At 55.2% G+C, this 17328-nt stretch overlaps 3 protein-coding genes across 3 annotated transcripts in view; 2 read left to right on the top strand and 1 right to left on the bottom strand.

The window, feature by feature from the left end:
* Nucleotides 1–424: 424 nt before the first annotated feature.
* Pgc (progastricsin) lies at nucleotides 425–8108 on the top strand. Its single transcript, XM_005072389.4, has 9 exons — nucleotides 425–569; nucleotides 2525–2684; nucleotides 3023–3140; nucleotides 4006–4124; nucleotides 4414–4613; nucleotides 5871–5990; nucleotides 6566–6713; nucleotides 7354–7452; nucleotides 7824–8108. The coding sequence occupies exons 1-9, from the start codon at nucleotides 511–513 to the stop codon at nucleotides 7974–7976; spliced, it is 1176 nt and encodes a 391-aa protein (XP_005072446.1). The 5' UTR covers nucleotides 425–510; the 3' UTR covers nucleotides 7977–8108.
* Nucleotides 8109–10467: 2359 nt separating this feature from the next.
* LOC121133372 (basic proline-rich protein-like) lies at nucleotides 10468–13558 on the bottom strand. The gene is made up of 5 exons (XM_040729648.1): nucleotides 13506–13558; nucleotides 12100–12251; nucleotides 11814–12007; nucleotides 11326–11408; nucleotides 10468–11242 (listed from the first exon to the last, which is right to left on the bottom strand). Exons 1-5 carry the CDS (start codon nucleotides 13556–13558, stop codon nucleotides 10468–10470), a joined length of 1257 nt encoding a protein of 418 aa, XP_040585582.1.
* Nucleotides 10651–17328, top strand: part of Tfeb (transcription factor EB) — a 51778-nt gene continuing 45100 nt past the window's right edge. The window contains 1 exon segment of the mRNA XM_005072391.4: nucleotides 10651–10905. The gene's annotated coding sequence lies outside the window, so the exon portion shown is untranslated.

Genomic DNA, 17328 nt, shown 5'->3' with positions numbered 1-17328 from the left:
GTGGGGGGGCGCTGCTCCTGGCACTTAGTGGGCAAATGGGATACTGCGAGCACCCTTCGGTGGACAGGACGATGTCCAGAACAAGGAATTGTGCCCTCCAAATGTCACCAAGCTTGAGGAACCAACCATCAGGTCCCCGGCCCCTCACTCAAGTCCTTGCCCCCAAATTCCCATATCATGACTCTGCTTCCCAGAACTGTAATCTTTGCCACTCCATGGTGCGGCCACTTTGTTCCCACTTATCACATTTACCTCCCTGCTTGAATTAAAAGTCAATAAGATGAAAAGTGACATGGGCATGCTCCAGAAGGAAAAACACACAGAGACCATTGATACATGGAGTCCAAGGGAGACCTCCGCCCGGGGGTCATGCTTACCTAGGGATGGGGGGCAGGGGCTGGGCTACCTCCTGGGTGTATAAAAGGAGCGAGTGGTGCTCAGGTCTTCATTCCACCACAACGGTTGAGCTCGAAGTGGTTTTTCCTGTGAGGCCAGCTTCAAGTCGGCATCATGAAGTGGCTGGTGGTAGCCTTGCTCTGCCTACCTCTCTTGGAGGCAGCTTTGGTCAGGTAAGACTGGAGCCTTAAGTGGAATTCAGGAGCCTGGTGCCTGTGGAGGCCAGAAGAGGGTGTCAGATCCCTTGGAACTGGAGTTACAACTGGTTGTGGGTGCTGGGAATTGAACCCTGCTCCTCTGGAAAACCAGTCAGTGCTTTTAACCACTGAGCCATGTTTCAGCCCCTTACTGGGTATTCATGGTAACCTAGAGATAACGCAGTGAGAGGATTCACACAGGTTATAAATGATGTCCATGGACTTGAGTATCTGTGGATTTGGTGCCTCATACTTTCTTTTTTTAGATTATTACTGGATTCATTTTGTGCACGGGGGGTGGGGGGGCGTGTGAGTGTACTGCACCACTGAAAACCTGTGGAGGCCAGAAGAAGATTATAGAAGTCAGTGCTCGCCGTCTGTCATATAGGTCTGGGAACTAAACTCAGGTCGGCAGGCTTGGCAGCAAGTGCCTTTACCTGTAGAGCCATCTTACAGACCTGCTACCTGGTAGTTTCTTGGGTGAAAAGTCACTCCTCCCAGAAAGTTCTGTGATGCAAGCAAACTCAATAGAGGTGGTTGGTGTGGCTCTTGTGAAGGGAGTTAGCTGAGAAAGCCTGAAACACAGAGTCCTAAGAAGCTGAGGATTTAACATGGGGAGAGAAGTAAAAGAAAAGGGAATTCTGGGTTGCAGAGCAAGCAGTGCATCTGCAGAGGCCCCCGGGGAACGGCAGCCAGCCGCTCTTAGACCATGCTTATGGTGGCATGGGCAGAAGCCATGACTCCTAAGGTCTAACTCCGGAACTCCCACGCCGTGTCCCCCATGGACCGTCTAGGGAGGCACAGTGATGTCCCTTGGCTGTAGGAAGGGGGAATTAGTGCCGTTCCCCTTACTCCACGCTGTGACACATCAGTCAGCGCTTGGTGTCGGAAGGTAGCCGTAGGGAAGGAGCCTTGGAGATAAACTGCTTTCTTCAGTCGCTTTAGAAAAACACACCAGTGTGGGCGGGGAGGTGGCTCAGTTGGTAGCGCACTTTCCCAGCTTGGATGATGCCCTGGCTTGGATCCCCATCACTCTATAACCAGGGTGTGGCAGCATCTGCTTGGGAGGTAGAGGCAGAAGGGTCAGAGGTTAAAGGCCACTGTTCAATAGGCTTTAAGTTTGAGGCCAGCCTGAGACCCTAACTCAAAAGCATAAACACTGATTCTGACCAGGGTAATTCTCCAAGCCACCCTCCCCTTCTTAGGAAGGAATTACGCACATCAGAGCAGGGGGCCTGGGCAGCAGGGTTCTTCCATGTGGAGCGGGGGTGGGTGGCTGAAGTGGATTAATTTCTAAATCTCAGAGCAAGTATTAAGGAACAGTTTGAGAGCAATAGGAAAGGAGAAGAAAAACACAAAGGGAGAAATTGCTGGAAAGAAAGCATGGGACTGACTCAGACCCCCTGAATGTGGGTGTCAGTGAGGAGGCCTAGGTAATCTATGGGGCCTTGGATAGTATTTATCCCTGGCATACAAATGGACTTTGAGTGCCCATGCCACAATGAGGGAGGCTCTCTCAGCCTGGACTCTTGGGGGAGGGCCTAGGCCCTGCCCTACATGAAATGACAGACTCTGGAGATTCTCCATGAAGGGCTTCACCCTCCCTGGAGATCTGAGTGGAGATTGGGTGGGGGAATGGGGGGCCTGGTGGGGAGGGCGGGGGAGGAGGGGAGGGAGAGGTAGTTGGGATTGACATGTGAAACAAGCTTGTTTCTAACTTAAATTTTAAAAAAAGAAAAAATTTAAAAATTGCTGGAAAGAATCAAGGCAGAGAGTTGGGGGACAGACAGATGCGAACAATGGGCATGTGGGGTAGCGCAGCAGAGGGTCGGAGGCTCAGGAGACAGGGGCGGGGCAGACAGAGGAGAGACAGAGAAGGAGAAAGGAAGGAGGAGGGAGGGGATGGCCGGAGCTGACACAGCCTTCTCCAGGGTCCCCCTGAAGAAAATGAAGACTATCCGTCAGACCATGAAAGAAAAGGGTGTGCTCAAAGACTTTCTGAAAGCCCACAAGTACGACCCTGGCCAGAAGTACCGCTTTGGCAACTTCGGTGACTTCAGTGTCCTCTATGAGCCCATAGCCTACATGGATGTAAGTCTTAACCCCACACACCTCCATGGTGTCACTGTCCCTGCTGCCTGAGGGCTCCCTGTCTCCCCACTCTGGGGGGCACTCCCTTCTTCCAGTCTGCATGGGCAGCTCTGACTGACCTTGCAGCTGAGCCCACAGAGAGCTTGGGGGCGGCCCTGGGCAGCGTGGACTGAGCACCCTTGGGCTTGGGGCAGGTTTCGAGGGAAGACTAGGGCCACTGGCTTTGGCACGGTCTGGAGGGCAGCAGCTGGCTCCTTTCCTGCTTCCCTTTGGAGCTGCGGAGCCCCTGAATCCCTTGGAGCTAAACAGTCTACTCTGTGACCCCGCCCCCCAATTAGGCTGCCTACTTTGGTGAGATCAGCATTGGGACTCCACCCCAGAACTTCCTGGTCCTCTTCGACACTGGCTCCTCCAACCTGTGGGTGCCTTCCATCTACTGCCAGAGCGAGGCCTGCAGTGAGTGCCGGATGGGCGGTGGAGGCCACAGGCCCCTCCCTAGGGATGCGGGAGGGGGGGATTCATTCCTGGAGAAGATGGTGGTGTCATATCAAGCCTTGTCAATGAAGCTGGCCTCACAGCCGGGTGGCTCTTGTGCCTTTCCTGCTAAGCAGTTTATACCGTCATCTATGGCAGTCCGTCTCATCCGCCCAGTTTTTTCCCATTCCACCCACCCCGATGACCAGGACAATGCCATCCCTTTGCTTGTGGGTAACCTCCACTCGGCTTCACCGCAGCCAATTCGGCCTCTATCCACCCCACCCGATCTCACTACACATCCAGTTTGCGTTAAGAGTGTCTAAAGAATGGCCTGGAGCGATCTGGATGTACTCTGGCCCTGCCTTAGTTTGGGCAGACAGGTGGAATTTGGGCACGCATTTTGTAATACTGTTTTGGCCCCATCAGAGCGTTGGGATCCTATTTTCTCTGGTCCCAGGAGTCACTCTTTGGTTATATCTCATGCTACCTCAGATCTTGGTCTGACCAACTTCGTGAAGGGGTGGAGGCTGTGGGTTGAAGGCCTGCTTAGGAGGCCTATTCGCTCCTAAGGGGGATAAGTAGTCAGTCCATTCTATGGCTTTTCTGGGACCTAGGATACAGAGCTAAAGTCTAGCCAACCTGGCTCACAGAGGCCATAGTTCCAGAGCTTACTGTATAAGTCGTGGGGCCTTCAGGTCATGGGCAAGAATGCTGGGAGCCTCAGCTGCTCACCCCTTGACTTGCTGTTGTGAGTGGGGGGCGCTGAAACCCCAGGTTCAAGCACAGCCTGAGGAGGAAGCCCTCCCCTCGACTGCCTGACCTCCATGTCCTGCCGCCCCTGCAGCCACGCACACCCGATACAACCCCAGCAAGTCCTCCACCTACTACACCGATGGGCAGACCTTCTCCCTGCAGTACGGCACCGGCAGCCTTACTGGCTTCTTCGGCTATGACACTCTGACTGTGAGTGCGGTTCCCTGCTCCTGGGTCGGGGTGGGAGGAAGACAGGGATTGTAAACAAAGCCCCTGGGATGTGAGGGAAAGTAGGATGGGAAGTCAGCACAGAGCTCATCCGTTCACAACGCTGACACTTACTGAGGGCCAGTCTGTGTCAGGAGCTGGGGAAGCCGGCCGGCGGGCAGTTGAGGTGGGGAGAGATGAGCAAGAGTGGTCTCTGGGGAGAGGGGCCTGGGGGACAGAGGTAGGTCCAGTTCGGTGTGTCACTAACCCTCTATTTTAACTTCCACTCTAGGTCCAAGGCATTAAGGTCCCCAACCAGGAGTTTGGCCTGAGTGAGAATGAGCCAGGTACCAATTTTGTCTATGCCGATTTCGACGGCATCATGGGCCTGGCCTACCCCGGCCTGTCTGCAGGTGGCGCCACCACCGCAATGCAGGGCTTGTTGCAGGAGGGCGCTCTCTCCCAGCCCCTCTTCGGTGTCTACCTCGGCAGGTAAGCAACCATTAGCAATCTCTCCGTCTTCCCACTGTGGTTCTAGAACTGTGGTTCTAGAGTTTGTGGGCTGGGCGCGTCAGCCACGCCCGTCCCAGAGCCTTCCTCTCCAGCTCCGGAATGCTGCACTCCCCACCCCATATCTGTTTCCTGTCCATTCCTATTTTTTTCAACGTTTATTTATTTGTATTAGAGCAGGGGTCGGGCCACATACCACAGTGAGCTTGTAGAGGTCAAAGGACAGCTTGCAGGAGTCAGTTCCCAACGTTTGCCACGTGGGCCCCCAAAGGCGGACTCTGCTTGTCAGCCTGGCCGCCAGCATCTTTCCTTGCGGAGCCCATGCAACTGTACTTTGCGCTCCCCGGCCGTGACAGGCTCATTCTGGAGTGGCTTTCACTCTCGGGCTTCCTGGGTCTGCCCCCTGTGCCCGCCCCACCGAGGTCCCGTTCCTCTTTATCTCCTCTGTGTAGTAATCTCTTGCTCCATCTCTGATCTGGTGTTCCAACTGGTGCTGGAGTCTGTGGGGCTTGGCCCAGGACTGACTTCTGACCTGTTATCCTTCCAGCAAACATGCACAGGCGCCGTCTGGGCCTCTTTTTTTTCCCCCCCTTCAGAGGTAGCCACCTTCCAGAGAGTGTCCATAGACTCACTGTGGCTTCAGGGCCTGTGTCTGACATGGCACCTCTGTCACCAACTCTGCCCGCTTAATTTTGCTTCTGTTTCTGGTCACATTACATGTCCCCTTTGGGAGCTCCACCCTTCCCTGCACTCTGCTGTTTGTCAGGAGGGCCACTGAACACCGTGCAAAATCTCCTCCTCCATCATTGATTCCCCGCTTCTCAGTTCTAAGAGAAAAGTTAACAGGGCTTGTGTGGCCTCCTGGTGACAGGCTTCACCAACTGGCATGATGTAAAAGGCAGAAGACAGCCGTAGCAGGGGACGCGCGCGCGCGAGCGCGCACACACACACACACACACACACACAGACACACACAGTAGCTGACCCTCAGGGGCTGGGACTCTATGGGACAGCATCACTCCAGAGTCTGAAGCACTGGGAATTTTGAGAGGCCCAGACAGGGAGCCCATCTGAAGGAAACACATCCCATCTTCAGGGAGCCCCAGTCTGACGGAGGCCTGGACTGTCCTCAGGAAGCCTCAGTGGGAAGTGAGGGCAGGAGCTCTTCTCTGAAGATGGCTAGCTCACCACGGGAAGACTTTTGCTGTTCCCTCCTTATCCTTCCTTTTTCTTCCATAGTCAGCAGGGATCAGACGGTGGACAGATCGTTTTCGGAGGTGTGGATGAGAACTTGTACACTGGGGAGATCACCTGGATTCCTGTCACCCAGGAGCTCTACTGGCAGATTGACATCGATGAGTGAGTTTGTGCTGGGACCTTGGGGAGCGTAGCCTTCTTCGCTTGTACCTCAAGACAGCACCCACCCACCCATCCACCCACCCATCCACCCACCCGTCTGCCTGTCCATCCATCCATCCATCCATCTGTCCATCCATCCAGGCACTGCTGATGGGGATGAGTGGGAGGGGCCTCTAAGATATGCCTCCCCAAAAGTCACCACTGACCTATGCAGGAGCGTCAGTGTCCAGCTAAATCTGGAGAAGAGGGGTTGGAGGCTATCCCAGGAGGGCCAGCACATACAGCCTCAGACATGAGGTCCCCTGTAGCCCAACGCCAGTGGTTAGAAGCCGAGGGTGCTTCGGAGTCCTTGGGACAACCAGTGGCTCTGGCTTTCAGTGTGTCTACAGTCTCCCATGAGAGTTTGGAAGTAGATTTAGTGGCCATTCAACGGCTTTGAGTAGACTCTAGGGTGATGTGAAGTGGGGTCCCCTGGCCTTCCTCAAGAGCTGCTTCTCTGTATGCGGCCACCTGTGGAAAGGCCCCTGGCTGCCTTGAAGAGGTGGGGACTGAGACTACTACTCTCTTCCCTTCAGGTTCCTCATTGATGACCAGGCCTCCGGCTGGTGCTCCCAGGGCTGCCAAGGCATTGTAGACACAGGCACCTCTCTGCTCACCATGCCCTCTCAGTACCTGAGTGACCTTCTGGAGATCATAGGCGCCCAGGAAGATGAGTACGGAGAGGTGGGTGCTGAAGGAAGTGCTCCCCCTTCCTCGGGGAAGGTCCTCCTGTGGGGTGGCGGGAGTGTGCGTGTGGCCTTACACAGCTAGCTCAATTCTTGGCCTCCAGGCTTTTAGCTGCAGAGGGCAGTGGGGTAGGTGGCTAGTGGCCCTGGCAGAGTGGGGACCTGGAGGTTGGAGCTCAGGGAGCACGGCAAAGCGAGACTCTCTTCTGAGCTGCAGTCACCTTGGGTTAAACATTGTCTAGAAGTTGTGGCCAAGCAAATGAGTGACAAGGGGCAGCCCTGTAATCTACAGACCCCTCACCTCCATCCTAAGGCCAGTAGAGAGTTTGTCCGCTGAAGCCATGGAGGGAGGGGTTCTACAGATCTGTATGTTAAAGGGCCCTCGCAGAAGAAGGGCGACAATTCAGTCTCTCTCAGAGCAGAAATTCAGTCAGGAGCAAAGCTTAGGCGTGGTGGGCTCCTCAAATCCCTACCCATCTATGCTGAATGCTAAGAATATGTGAGTCAGGGCTCCCTTGGCACTGTGACCCCCCAGAGCAGACTGGGGTGTGGGCCTAGGGTGCAGTGTGCTGCGGTACAGGGTGATGGGCACTGTTCTGACGGGGACGTACTGGCCTGGGCCGTGTTCCCCTCTGCAGTATTTTGTGAGCTGTGACAGCGTCAGTAGCCTGCCTACCTTCTACTTTGTCCTCAACGGCGTCCAGTTCCCTCTGTCACCCTCTTTCTACATCCTCGAGGTAAGGCCTGGTTCCTGTGGGCAGGGCTGCCTGGGTTTAGAGTGGCCCAGAAAAGTTACGCTAAGGTTTCAATCCAAGTTGGTCAGTTCTTGAGGCTTAACTGCCAGGCTGCCCTGCTGCAGGCCGGGAGTGGGTGGGGTGGGGTGGGGCGGGCGTAGTCTGTGGAGGAAGATGCCCTCCACTCTGTACAACCATTGTGACCTGGGGCCAGCTGTGGGGGAAGCAGCACCCCCTCTCCCCAAGCCCCAGCAGTCCTTGCTATGGAGGGTCAGCTGTCCTAGGAGCCCTTTGGACGGTCTCTGTGTCATCCAAGGGCTGAAGTTCAGTCCACCCATGAACAAACAAGTGAATGCTGTCTCTCCTTTAAACAGGAGGATGGCATCTGCATGGTGGGCCTTGAGTCCTCCCCTCTGACCTCTGAGGATGGCCAGCCCATGTGGATCCTTGGGGATGTCTTCCTCAGGTCTTACTATGCCATCTTCGACATGGGCAATAACAGGGTGGGCTTTGCCACTGCTGTCTAGATTTGCTGTCTGGACACGCCCGCGCCCTTCCCCCGCTTCGGAGGGGTCCCCTCTGTCCTTCCTCTCTGCACCCAGCCTTCCCTTACTCTGTACCCTAGACTTCCTCTGATAATAAATAGTTCTCCACATTGACCAGCCTGTTGGGTCGTTTGTATGTGGGGTGTGTGGGGCGGGAGGGGGGCGCCTGGGCAAAGCTGTGACTCGTCAGACTCCTGGATCTCAGGGACTGTGGGAGCAGGAGTCGGGCTAGTTCCACTTTGACGGACCTCAGTGGCCACCGGGTTGCTCGGTGGGTCCTTGAGACACTAAGTGAAGCAGGCTTGGAGATACCCGCACCCTTGGGAGTTTAGAGTCGCTTCACAGATTCCCTCTGAAGAGAAGACTTGTACGTGATAGACAAACAGAAAATGCTCTGTCGAACCACATTCCCAGGCTTCCCCACTGACCTCAGGGTCACAGGAATGTCCAGTAGCAGCGTGTCTGAGGTCTGACACCACACAGAGCTAAGGGTTGTCTCTTCAACTTTGAATCAGTCTTGACTAGAATTTTCTGAAGGATGCTGTACCTGTGTTTGTTTCTAACAGTTGTAGATCTTTGAGGAAGCAAGATGCTTATTTCTAGGAAGGCTGCAGAAGGCTGAGGCTGAGTTAGAGTAAATATACTTTTATCCAGCCTGCATCGTAGGACTTTGAAGGAGGGAGGGCTGTCCCTTGGCTATGAAGAGGAGGGCCCAGCTCTTTCCCTAGCTTTCTCTGACCAGCTCAATGGGATGTCTGTCGCTCTAGACTTCATTCTTGCGCTTCCTTAGGAGTTTTTGGAAAGTTCCAGAAACGTGGGGGGGGTCACATGATGGGCAGCAGGGGAGGACTAGAAGGAGAGGGAGAAACTGAAGGGTGAGGTGGAGGAAGAGAGGAACGGAGGGGAAGGAGGGGGCGGGAGGTGTGGAGACAAGGAGATGCAGGAGCAGGAGTAAAGAAAAACGGGGAGAAAAGGCTAAGAACGCTATCTCAGTGCCCTTGGCTTCCGGTTGGAGGAGGAGACGTAAAAGAGGCTGGGAAATGTCTGAGCAGGAAAATGGTGGTGGTGATGCTGCTGTTCCAACTTTGCCACTTATACTTCCGGGCAGGGACAAAAGGGCATGCAACCCACCCCAAACTGAGACAGGATGGACAGGGGACTTATGGGACTTAAGAGGAGAGGAGCCCCCGTATTCTGCAGCCTGGATGAAGTCTGTCAGCCGAGATCATGACTTCTAGCACAACAAACATTTCCTGAGGACTGTCAACACAAAGACCATTTCTTTCATTAAGAGCTAGAAACAAAAAACAAGCCTGGAGTGGTGACGCAGTCTGGGAAAGCAGAGGCAGGCAGAGCTCTGTGAGTCAGAGAGCAGCAGCATGTGCTAGTGAACTCTGGGCCACTTAGGGCTATTTGGTGAGTCCCTGTTTCAACATAACAAAACAATGGTAAAAAATAGCAATAAACCAAGATTAAGGCCTGAGCATGTATGCCCTGGAGTAGGTCCTCAACTCTCCCCCAGACACTGTCCAGGAACCCACAAATAAGAATGTTTTGTGTTAAAATACCCTAGCTTCCTTTATGATCTTTTACCTGGTCAATTACAACACTATCAGGCACACCTCAGGAAACATCCTGTGATCTTATTTAAGTTTCTCAGCAGTCCTCCAGAGATAGCTTCAACTCACCAAACAAGACATCTGGCTATCTAAAAGACAATGATAAACCCACACCCAGTTTCTCTGGTAGGCCTATTCTTTCCCTGAGTCTCTGTCTCTCTCTGCCTCCTCCCCTTCTCTCCCCCCTTTCCTCCCCTCTCTCAACAGAGTTTCTCTCTATGTAACAGCCCTTGGCTGTCCTGGAACTCACTCTGTAGATCAGGCTGGCCTCGAACTCACAGAGATCCACCTGCCTCTGCCCTCCAAGTGCTGGGATTAAAGGCGTGCACCACCATCGCCCAGCTTGCCCGTTTCTCTTATCCTTTGCATTTTAGATATATATTTAAAAATATATCTTTAAGTCAGGCAGTGGTGGTGCAGAGAAACCCTGTCAACAAACTCTCTCTCTCTCTCTCTCTCTCTCTCTCTATATATATATATATATTACATATATTTAAAAATAAACTACAGTTCTGCTTCATACTGGCTTGTCCTGAAATAATAGTAATAGAATAACAATTATTATTATTAATTATTTAACAAAGAAGTCAAAGGTCTCCCCAAGTGGCGTTTCCTAAAGGATAAGGCAACTCCATAGGTCTCTGGAAATTCTGAGAGTGTCTCCCAATGCACCACCCTTGCCACACACCAGGAGGAACCACCTGGGACCCTATATCTTTGTCACCGTCCTGGAAAAGTAGCTTGGTATAGGTCCTTTCACAAGATGCCATAATGTAGTAGGTCCTAGCTCGGACATCACTGATAAAGAAGAGAAAGAAAATCTGAAAAGGGAAAAAGGGAACAAATGTTTAAAGTCAAAAGTCGACTCTCTGGGAAGCTCGGCCAGCAGGAGGGTACATAGAACTGCAAATCCCGGCGAGCCGCGCATGGCTGCGGCAGGGACTACGTTTCCCAGCGGGCGCTGCGGTAGGCCTCCGGGGGCGGTCCGCAGGGGGCGGGTGCTGCCCTCTGCCGGGCGCAGCGGGAAGTGGGCGCGGAGTGACAGCCGAAGCCCGAGCGCCGGGCGCGGGGCTAGGTGACAGCGGAGGCGGCAGCTGCGGGCGGGACGCAGAGAACGGCGACGGCGCCGACGGCGGCGGGAAGGGCGGACGGGGCGGGCCTGGCTGGTGGCGCGTAGCCCGAGGAGCCCGACGGCGGGCGGCGGGTGAAGATCGGGCACCGGGCACCCGAACTTGGACAAGTTGCCGGAACCACAGGGCGCCGGCGGCGGACAGATTGACCTTCAAAGCGAGGTGAGCGGGACTAGGGGGCACGGGGTGCACGGGGGGCTGGGGGACGCCAGCTCCGCACTTTCCATCCCGCGGGTGCCCAAGACAGGTGGGGTGGGCGGATGGGGGTACAGACTCGAGCAGGGCAGGGTGCACCGCACCACCACCCACCCACCCGCAGCCGGTGCAGCCCTGGGTACCCGGCGCGTGGCCCGAGCGGTGCAGCTTGTCAGCCGGGGAGCCCCTCGGGCCCCTCCCTTCGGGCCGGGTAGGGGGCCGCCTCCCGGCGACCTTATGTAACCGGGGCGGGAGTGGCCGGGGCGGGCACGGGCCTTCCTGGCCCCGGGGAAGCTGAGCGGAGCTAGGGAGGGAGGCGCAGGAGTGAACTTGTAAGAAGTTTTGAGGGACGCTCGGGCCCTGAGCTCGCTCCCCCTCCCCCGATACGGCGGGGGCGGGGGGCTCGGGGGGAGGGAGTCCGAGGCCTCGGGAGGTGTGCGAGCCCCAAGGCCGGCGGGGCCTTGCCCAGCCTGGATGGTCGCGGGGGAGTGGGAGGGCCGGAGAGGCGCCACGCCCCGTGGGCTGGGCTGCTGTGTCCGGGGGTGGTGTGGACGTCCCATCCCTCCCTCCCCCGGTGCCTCTCTCCCTCCTGGGTCTCTTGCAGAAGACACCCTTTATTTCAGACCCTGGAGTCCCCGGCAAACTTCTCTTGCATTACCCCACCACCCTAGGGAGCCCCGACTCGGGTCGCACCCTCTGTGCGTCTTGATTTCGGCTTCCTGGAGCTCCCAGTCGTCTGCCCTCCTCCCTGAGCCACCCTCTTGGTCCCCAAGCCCGGAAAATACGCCCCCTTTCCCCTGTCTACCCGCTTCAGTCTGCGCCGTCCAACCCCAGGCTAGCCCGCCCCGCCAAGTCGGTGCCTTCGTCTCCCCCACCCCCAACTCTGGACCCCGTCGCCTCTTCCGCCCAGCGGCTCCTGGAAGGGAGCTGGCGGATGCCACCTGGGTCCCCGCCCCCTCGGCCCCCGCCGCGCTCTGGGTTCTGGCTTCACGCGCCGCTGCCCGGAGCTGCTCCGGGCTGCGCGAGCAGGTTCGCGCCGCAGCCGCCTGGCGCGCCCCAGCCCGGAGCCCTGGGGAGGAAGGGAGGGCGCCCGTCCGGGTGGGGCTGGCCTGCACCAGTGCTCCCCCGGCCCCCGCCCTCCATTCTGCGCCTGCCCCTCACCGCGGCGCCCTTCCCCAACCTGCGTCAGCTTTCGCTCGTCCTGCCGAGGACTCCTCAGTGTGACAGTTGCGGGACTAAACTTGAGCGCTCTGTTCACTGGGGGCAGTGTGGGCTCCACCTTCCCGGACCCCGACTGAGGGAGGGGCCGCTTGCTGCAGCAGGGAAGGGGAGCCTCTAGGACGTGGGCTGAGGCCCCTACACCCTCCCTGGCCCGGGTTTCGCTGGCCCAGACCAGGCACTGTTGGGGGGTGGGGTGGGGGCTGATCTCCAGTTTCCTCTAGGGCGGCCAGGTGCAGATGCTGGCAGGCAGATCCGAACGCGGGGGCCAGGCTCGGTAGCCCGTTCCCTTCGCGTCTGTTTGGTGGCCCGCCGGGGAGCCGGTCGCCATTCTCCAGGCTCTGCCCTCCGGCAGGGGAGCACCCAGTCTGGAGAGGGAGCCAGCCATAGTAACCCCAGGCGAGGCAGTAGACCGGGAACGGTTGCTGCCTCTGGAGCTTTCCCTGTGCCTCAGTTTCCCTCGGCTCTTTTGGTTCTCTTCGTTTGGCTTGCCTCCTCGGTATAGGAGGGCTGAGAATCAGAGCGAGCGTGTGTTGAGGGGCAGGTCTGTTTTGGGTTTCTCCTGTGTGAGAGGGGCCGGTATTGCTTATACTTTACATCTGATGCTAATTCTCTGTCCACCTAGGAGGAGGAGCTAGAGGGAGACCCAGGTCTCTTGGCTCCAGGCCCCGTGGAATGAGGCAAGGGACATCTGAGGTGAACGTTGAATCCACAGAGAGCCAACTGTGCATTTAGGGCTGATGGCCTGGTGACTCAGTCGGAGGTGGGCAGGGAGTGGGCCAGGGAAGGCAGGGGTTCATGCAAGTACCACTGGGGGGTTTCAGTGCCTGCCCAGCCTGTCTCCAGTGAGCCCCCACCCGCCCCCACCCCATTTCCTGGATGCTGGGAAGTAGGTGGGAGGGGACCTACCCTCTCGCCCGGCTGCCCTTTGAGGGTCTGGCTTCTGGCCCTGATCCCTCCTGGGCTCTGTTTATGGCTGTAATTGCATCGTTAGCCAGGGTTTATAGAGTTACTTAGCACCTGCCCCCACAGGGAGTGGCCCAGCCACCATTCCCTCTGGCTTCTGTCTCTTCCTTTTCAAAGTCAAGTTGGTTTTTGCAGGCAACAGGGGTTTCCCCAACCGCAGTTGGCATGAAAGCCAGGTTGAGCCTTTGTCCTGGGGATGGAGGGCAGGGGACACTTGGGGCCCAGCTTGGGGCTGCCATAGAAATGACAGTGGAAATTGAGTTGGCCTCCTCTAGTGGGAGGGGGACAGGGGAGTTCAGATTCTCAGAGCTTCCAGAAGTTTCCCTGTCTTGGGGTACAGCCAGACTCTGTGCCGTAAAAGGAGAGACTAGGAATGGAGTCACCTGTTAGCTGCTGTGGGAGTCAGGGCAATGAGGGCCCGCACCTGGAGATGCATGTGGCGTGTGATGTGTGGAACCTAGTCTTCCCGGGGCACGAATTGTGCCTCTGACAAGAGTGAGGACACAACACTGTATTAATTATAATATTCACGTGCTGTGCCGCAGCCAGGCTGTCATAAAGCCTGGCTGCTACAACAGCTGACAGCATAGAACAGCATCGAATGTGTCTTTGCATCAGGGTAGGGATCGCTGCCTTTGTTACAGCGACTGAGAGAAGTTAAGGAAATTGTTGAAAACCACGTAGCCTGGAAGTAGAGGGCTGGGGTTCTAACCCAGCTTCATGTCCCTAATTCCTGGAGAAGACCACATCTGTGTGTCAGAAGTTCTCTTTTATCCCTTGTTCTTATTTGTTTATTTATGTTGTTTTTCAAGACAGGGTTTCTTTGTGTAGCCCTGGCTATCGTAGAACTCACTCTGTAGACCAGGCTGCTCTCAAACTTACAGAGACCCTCCCGTCTCTGCTTTCTGAGTGCTGGGATTAAAGGTGTGCGCCACCACTGCCTGGCCAGAAGTCCGTTCTTTTCTATAATTGATTTATGTGTGTTTTTATGAGGCTGTGCATACAGAGTGCAGTACCCACAGAGTCCAGAAGAGGGTTTCAGATCCCCTGGAGCAGGAGTTAACAGGCAGTTATGAGCTGCCAGACAGGGTGCTGGAAACGCTCAGCGAGAGATCTTACCCACCGAGCTCCCTTCTCCTTTAAAGGGTGTGTGTGTGTGTGTGTGTGTGTGTGTGTATGAGTGTGAGTTTGTGGGGGAGTGTGGGGGGCTGGCGAGCTGACTCAGCAGTCTGCAGTTAACAGCACCGGCTGCTCTTCCAGAAGGACTGAGGTTCGATTCCTAGCACCACATGGTGCCCAACTGTCACAACTCAGTCCTATGGGGTTGGATTCCTCTTCTGGTCCCCTTGGGAACGGCACACATGCAGTACACAGACAAACGCTGACACACATAAAATAAAATTAAAACTCTAAAAACAAATTGTTAAAAAAAAAGGAAATAGAAATGAATCTTTTAAGAGTGGGGGTATGGGCGGATCTCTGTGAGTTCGAGGACAGCCTGGTCTACAGAGTGAGTTCCAGGACAGCCTCCAAAACAATACAGAGAAACCCTGTCTCAAAAAACCAAAAAAAAAAAAAAAAAGAGTGGGGGTATGGTAGTTTGGGGACCTTCCCTTAGGTGCCCAGGGTCTTCTGCCCGGGGACTGCGCTTGTCTCCTGGTCTCCTTTCTGAGCTGCTGAGCCAGGTGTCCAAAGGTCCTCTGGGAGACCCTGTCCTGTGAGGAGATAGGCCAACAGGGCCTTGGATGGCCTCTCTGGAAAGCTCATTTGAGCCAGGCCCAGGGAGGAGGCTTCTTATGCACAGCCTGGGTGTGTGGCTTTGGCTACAGACAGCCTGCCCTTTAAGCCACAGTACTCCCTCAGTAAGGGTGCGTTTCATCAGATGTGGGGCAAAGGCAGCGAGTGAGACCTCTGGTTGAGAAAGTCACTCGGTCACAGGACTGGGGGCCCGGAAACCCCATAGGTCAACGATCATCTGTGTGGCTCTGCTCAGCCTCCTTTCGCCCACCTATGACTACGCATCATCTTGGGGTCCCCTCCAGTAACGGCCTTCTACAGGTCTCTGCCTCAGGCTCCAGGACACCAGCTTCAGAACGGGAGGGTGTGGGTGACAGACCGGGACTGATGGAGTCCCTGGAATGAAGCCTGGCTCATGGGTTCCGTTTAGTTAGGATGTACTCCCAGCCGCCATGTATAGCGCTGTACTGAGTGAAACTGCATCTGGATGAGCACTGGAGCTATGGGCTCTGGAGCCAGGCTGCCTGACTTGGGGTCCAAACTCTGTCACTTACCACTATGGGACTCTGGGCAAGCTGCTTAGAAACCCACCGTGCCTGCTTCCACGACTAAGAAGTGTACACTCTGCTTGTCCTACCTGAGGGTAGGAGCAGGTGTGTTGATGTCCACAATATGCAGCATACTTAGAGTAACAAACACAGACTCAGCTCTGTGGCTCTTTTATTTTTTCATCTCTCACTTTAAGTGAGACGCCGAGGCCCAGAGTGCTCCAGGAGAGGAAAAGGGGAACCACGGGAGGGCTGGGAATGCCCATGTAGCTCAGCTGGCAGAGTACCTGTCCAGCAGGCAGGAGGCCCTGGCCTTGATCCTTGCTTCCAGACATGCTGGGTGTGGTGGCACACGCCTGTAGTCCCAGCACTTGAGGAGCACAGGCAGGAGAATCAGAAGTTGGAGGCCGTCCTCTGCTCCGATACTGAGTTTGAGGTTGGCTTTAAGAGCGCGGGACCCAGTGGGTCTGGAAAGACGGTTTCACGGCTCAGAAGGTTTGCTGCAGCGCAGCCTCTCGTAGGCCCAGCTCCAGGGGATCTGACAGCTTTTTTTTTTTTTTTTTTTTTTTTTGGTGTTTGGAGACAGGGTTTCTCGAGACAGGGTTTCTCTGTATTGTTTTGGAGGCTGTCCTGGAACTCGCTCTGTAGACCAGGATGGCCTCAAACTCACAGAGATCTGCCTGCCTCTGCCTCCCGAGCGCTGGGATTAAAGGCGTGCGCCACCAACGCCCGGCTCAGCACACGCATCTTAAAAAGCATTGTAAAACAAACCGACAGTCCACTGGATGCATCCGATGCCCTCAGAGTGGCTTGGCCGTTAGGAGCTCCAGCTGCTCTTAGTGTGCGTCCAGTCCCAGTTCCCAGCACACACATATGGGCCACACCCATCTGCGTCTCCAGTTCCAAGGCGGCCATCGCCCTCTTCTGGCCTCTGCGCGCACGCGGTACACAGACACATGCAGGCAAAACACTCACGCATAAAATAAATGCTTCGTGTATATATAGTCGGGCAGTGATGGTGTACTATATATACACACACTATTATATACAGATATATGTCAGGTGGCGGCAGCACACTATATATTACTATATTGTATATGTATATAGTTAGGCGATGGTGGCTCACATCTTTAATCCTAGCACTTGGGAGATGGAGGCAGACAATTTCTGTGTGTTTTAGGCCAGCCTGATCTACAGAACAAGTTCCAGGACATCCAGGGCTAGACAGAGAGACCCTGCCTCTAAGATAGATAGATAGATAGGTAAGATAGATGATAGATAGATAGATGATTGATAGATTAGATAGATAGATGATAGAGATAGATAGATTGATTGATGATGGACAGATAGATGATAGAGAGATAATAGATGATTGATAGATAGATAATAGATTGATGATGGATGGATGGATAGATAGATGGATGGATAGATAAATAGGTGTGTGTATATCCCAGGGGTTTTGCAGATTCTGGTCATAGTCCCCACTACACTTTGCACTCCTCCACCTCCCACCCCATCCCCTGATCTCCAGCTTGTTCTCCTCAGCTAGCTCCTCTTCCCCTCAGTCAGCTCCTCTTCTCCTCAGTCAGCTCCTCTTCTCTCAGTCAGCTCCTCTTCCCCTCAGTTAGCTCCTCTTCTCTCAGTTAGCTCCTCTTCTCTCAGTTAGCTCCTCTTCTCTCAGTCAGCTCCTCTTCTCTCAGTTAGCTCCTCTTCCCCTCAGTTAGCTCCTCTTCTCTCAGTTAGCTCCTCTTCTCTCAGTTAGCTCCTCTTCTCTCAGTTAGCTCCTCTTCTCTCAGTTAGCTCCTCTTCTCCTCAGTCAGCTCCTCTTCTCTCAGTCAGCTCCTCTTCCCCTCAGTCAGCTCCTCTTCTCTCAGTTAGCTCCTCTTCTCTCAGTCAGCTCCTCTTCCCCTCAGTTAGCTCC

Source organism: Mesocricetus auratus, unplaced genomic scaffold, assembly GCF_017639785.1.
Source record: "Mesocricetus auratus isolate SY011 unplaced genomic scaffold, BCM_Maur_2.0 Super-Scaffold_100021, whole genome shotgun sequence".
Taxonomy (NCBI): Eukaryota; Metazoa; Chordata; class Mammalia; order Rodentia; family Cricetidae; genus Mesocricetus; species Mesocricetus auratus.
This window is presented reverse-complemented; position numbering and strand designations above follow the sequence as displayed.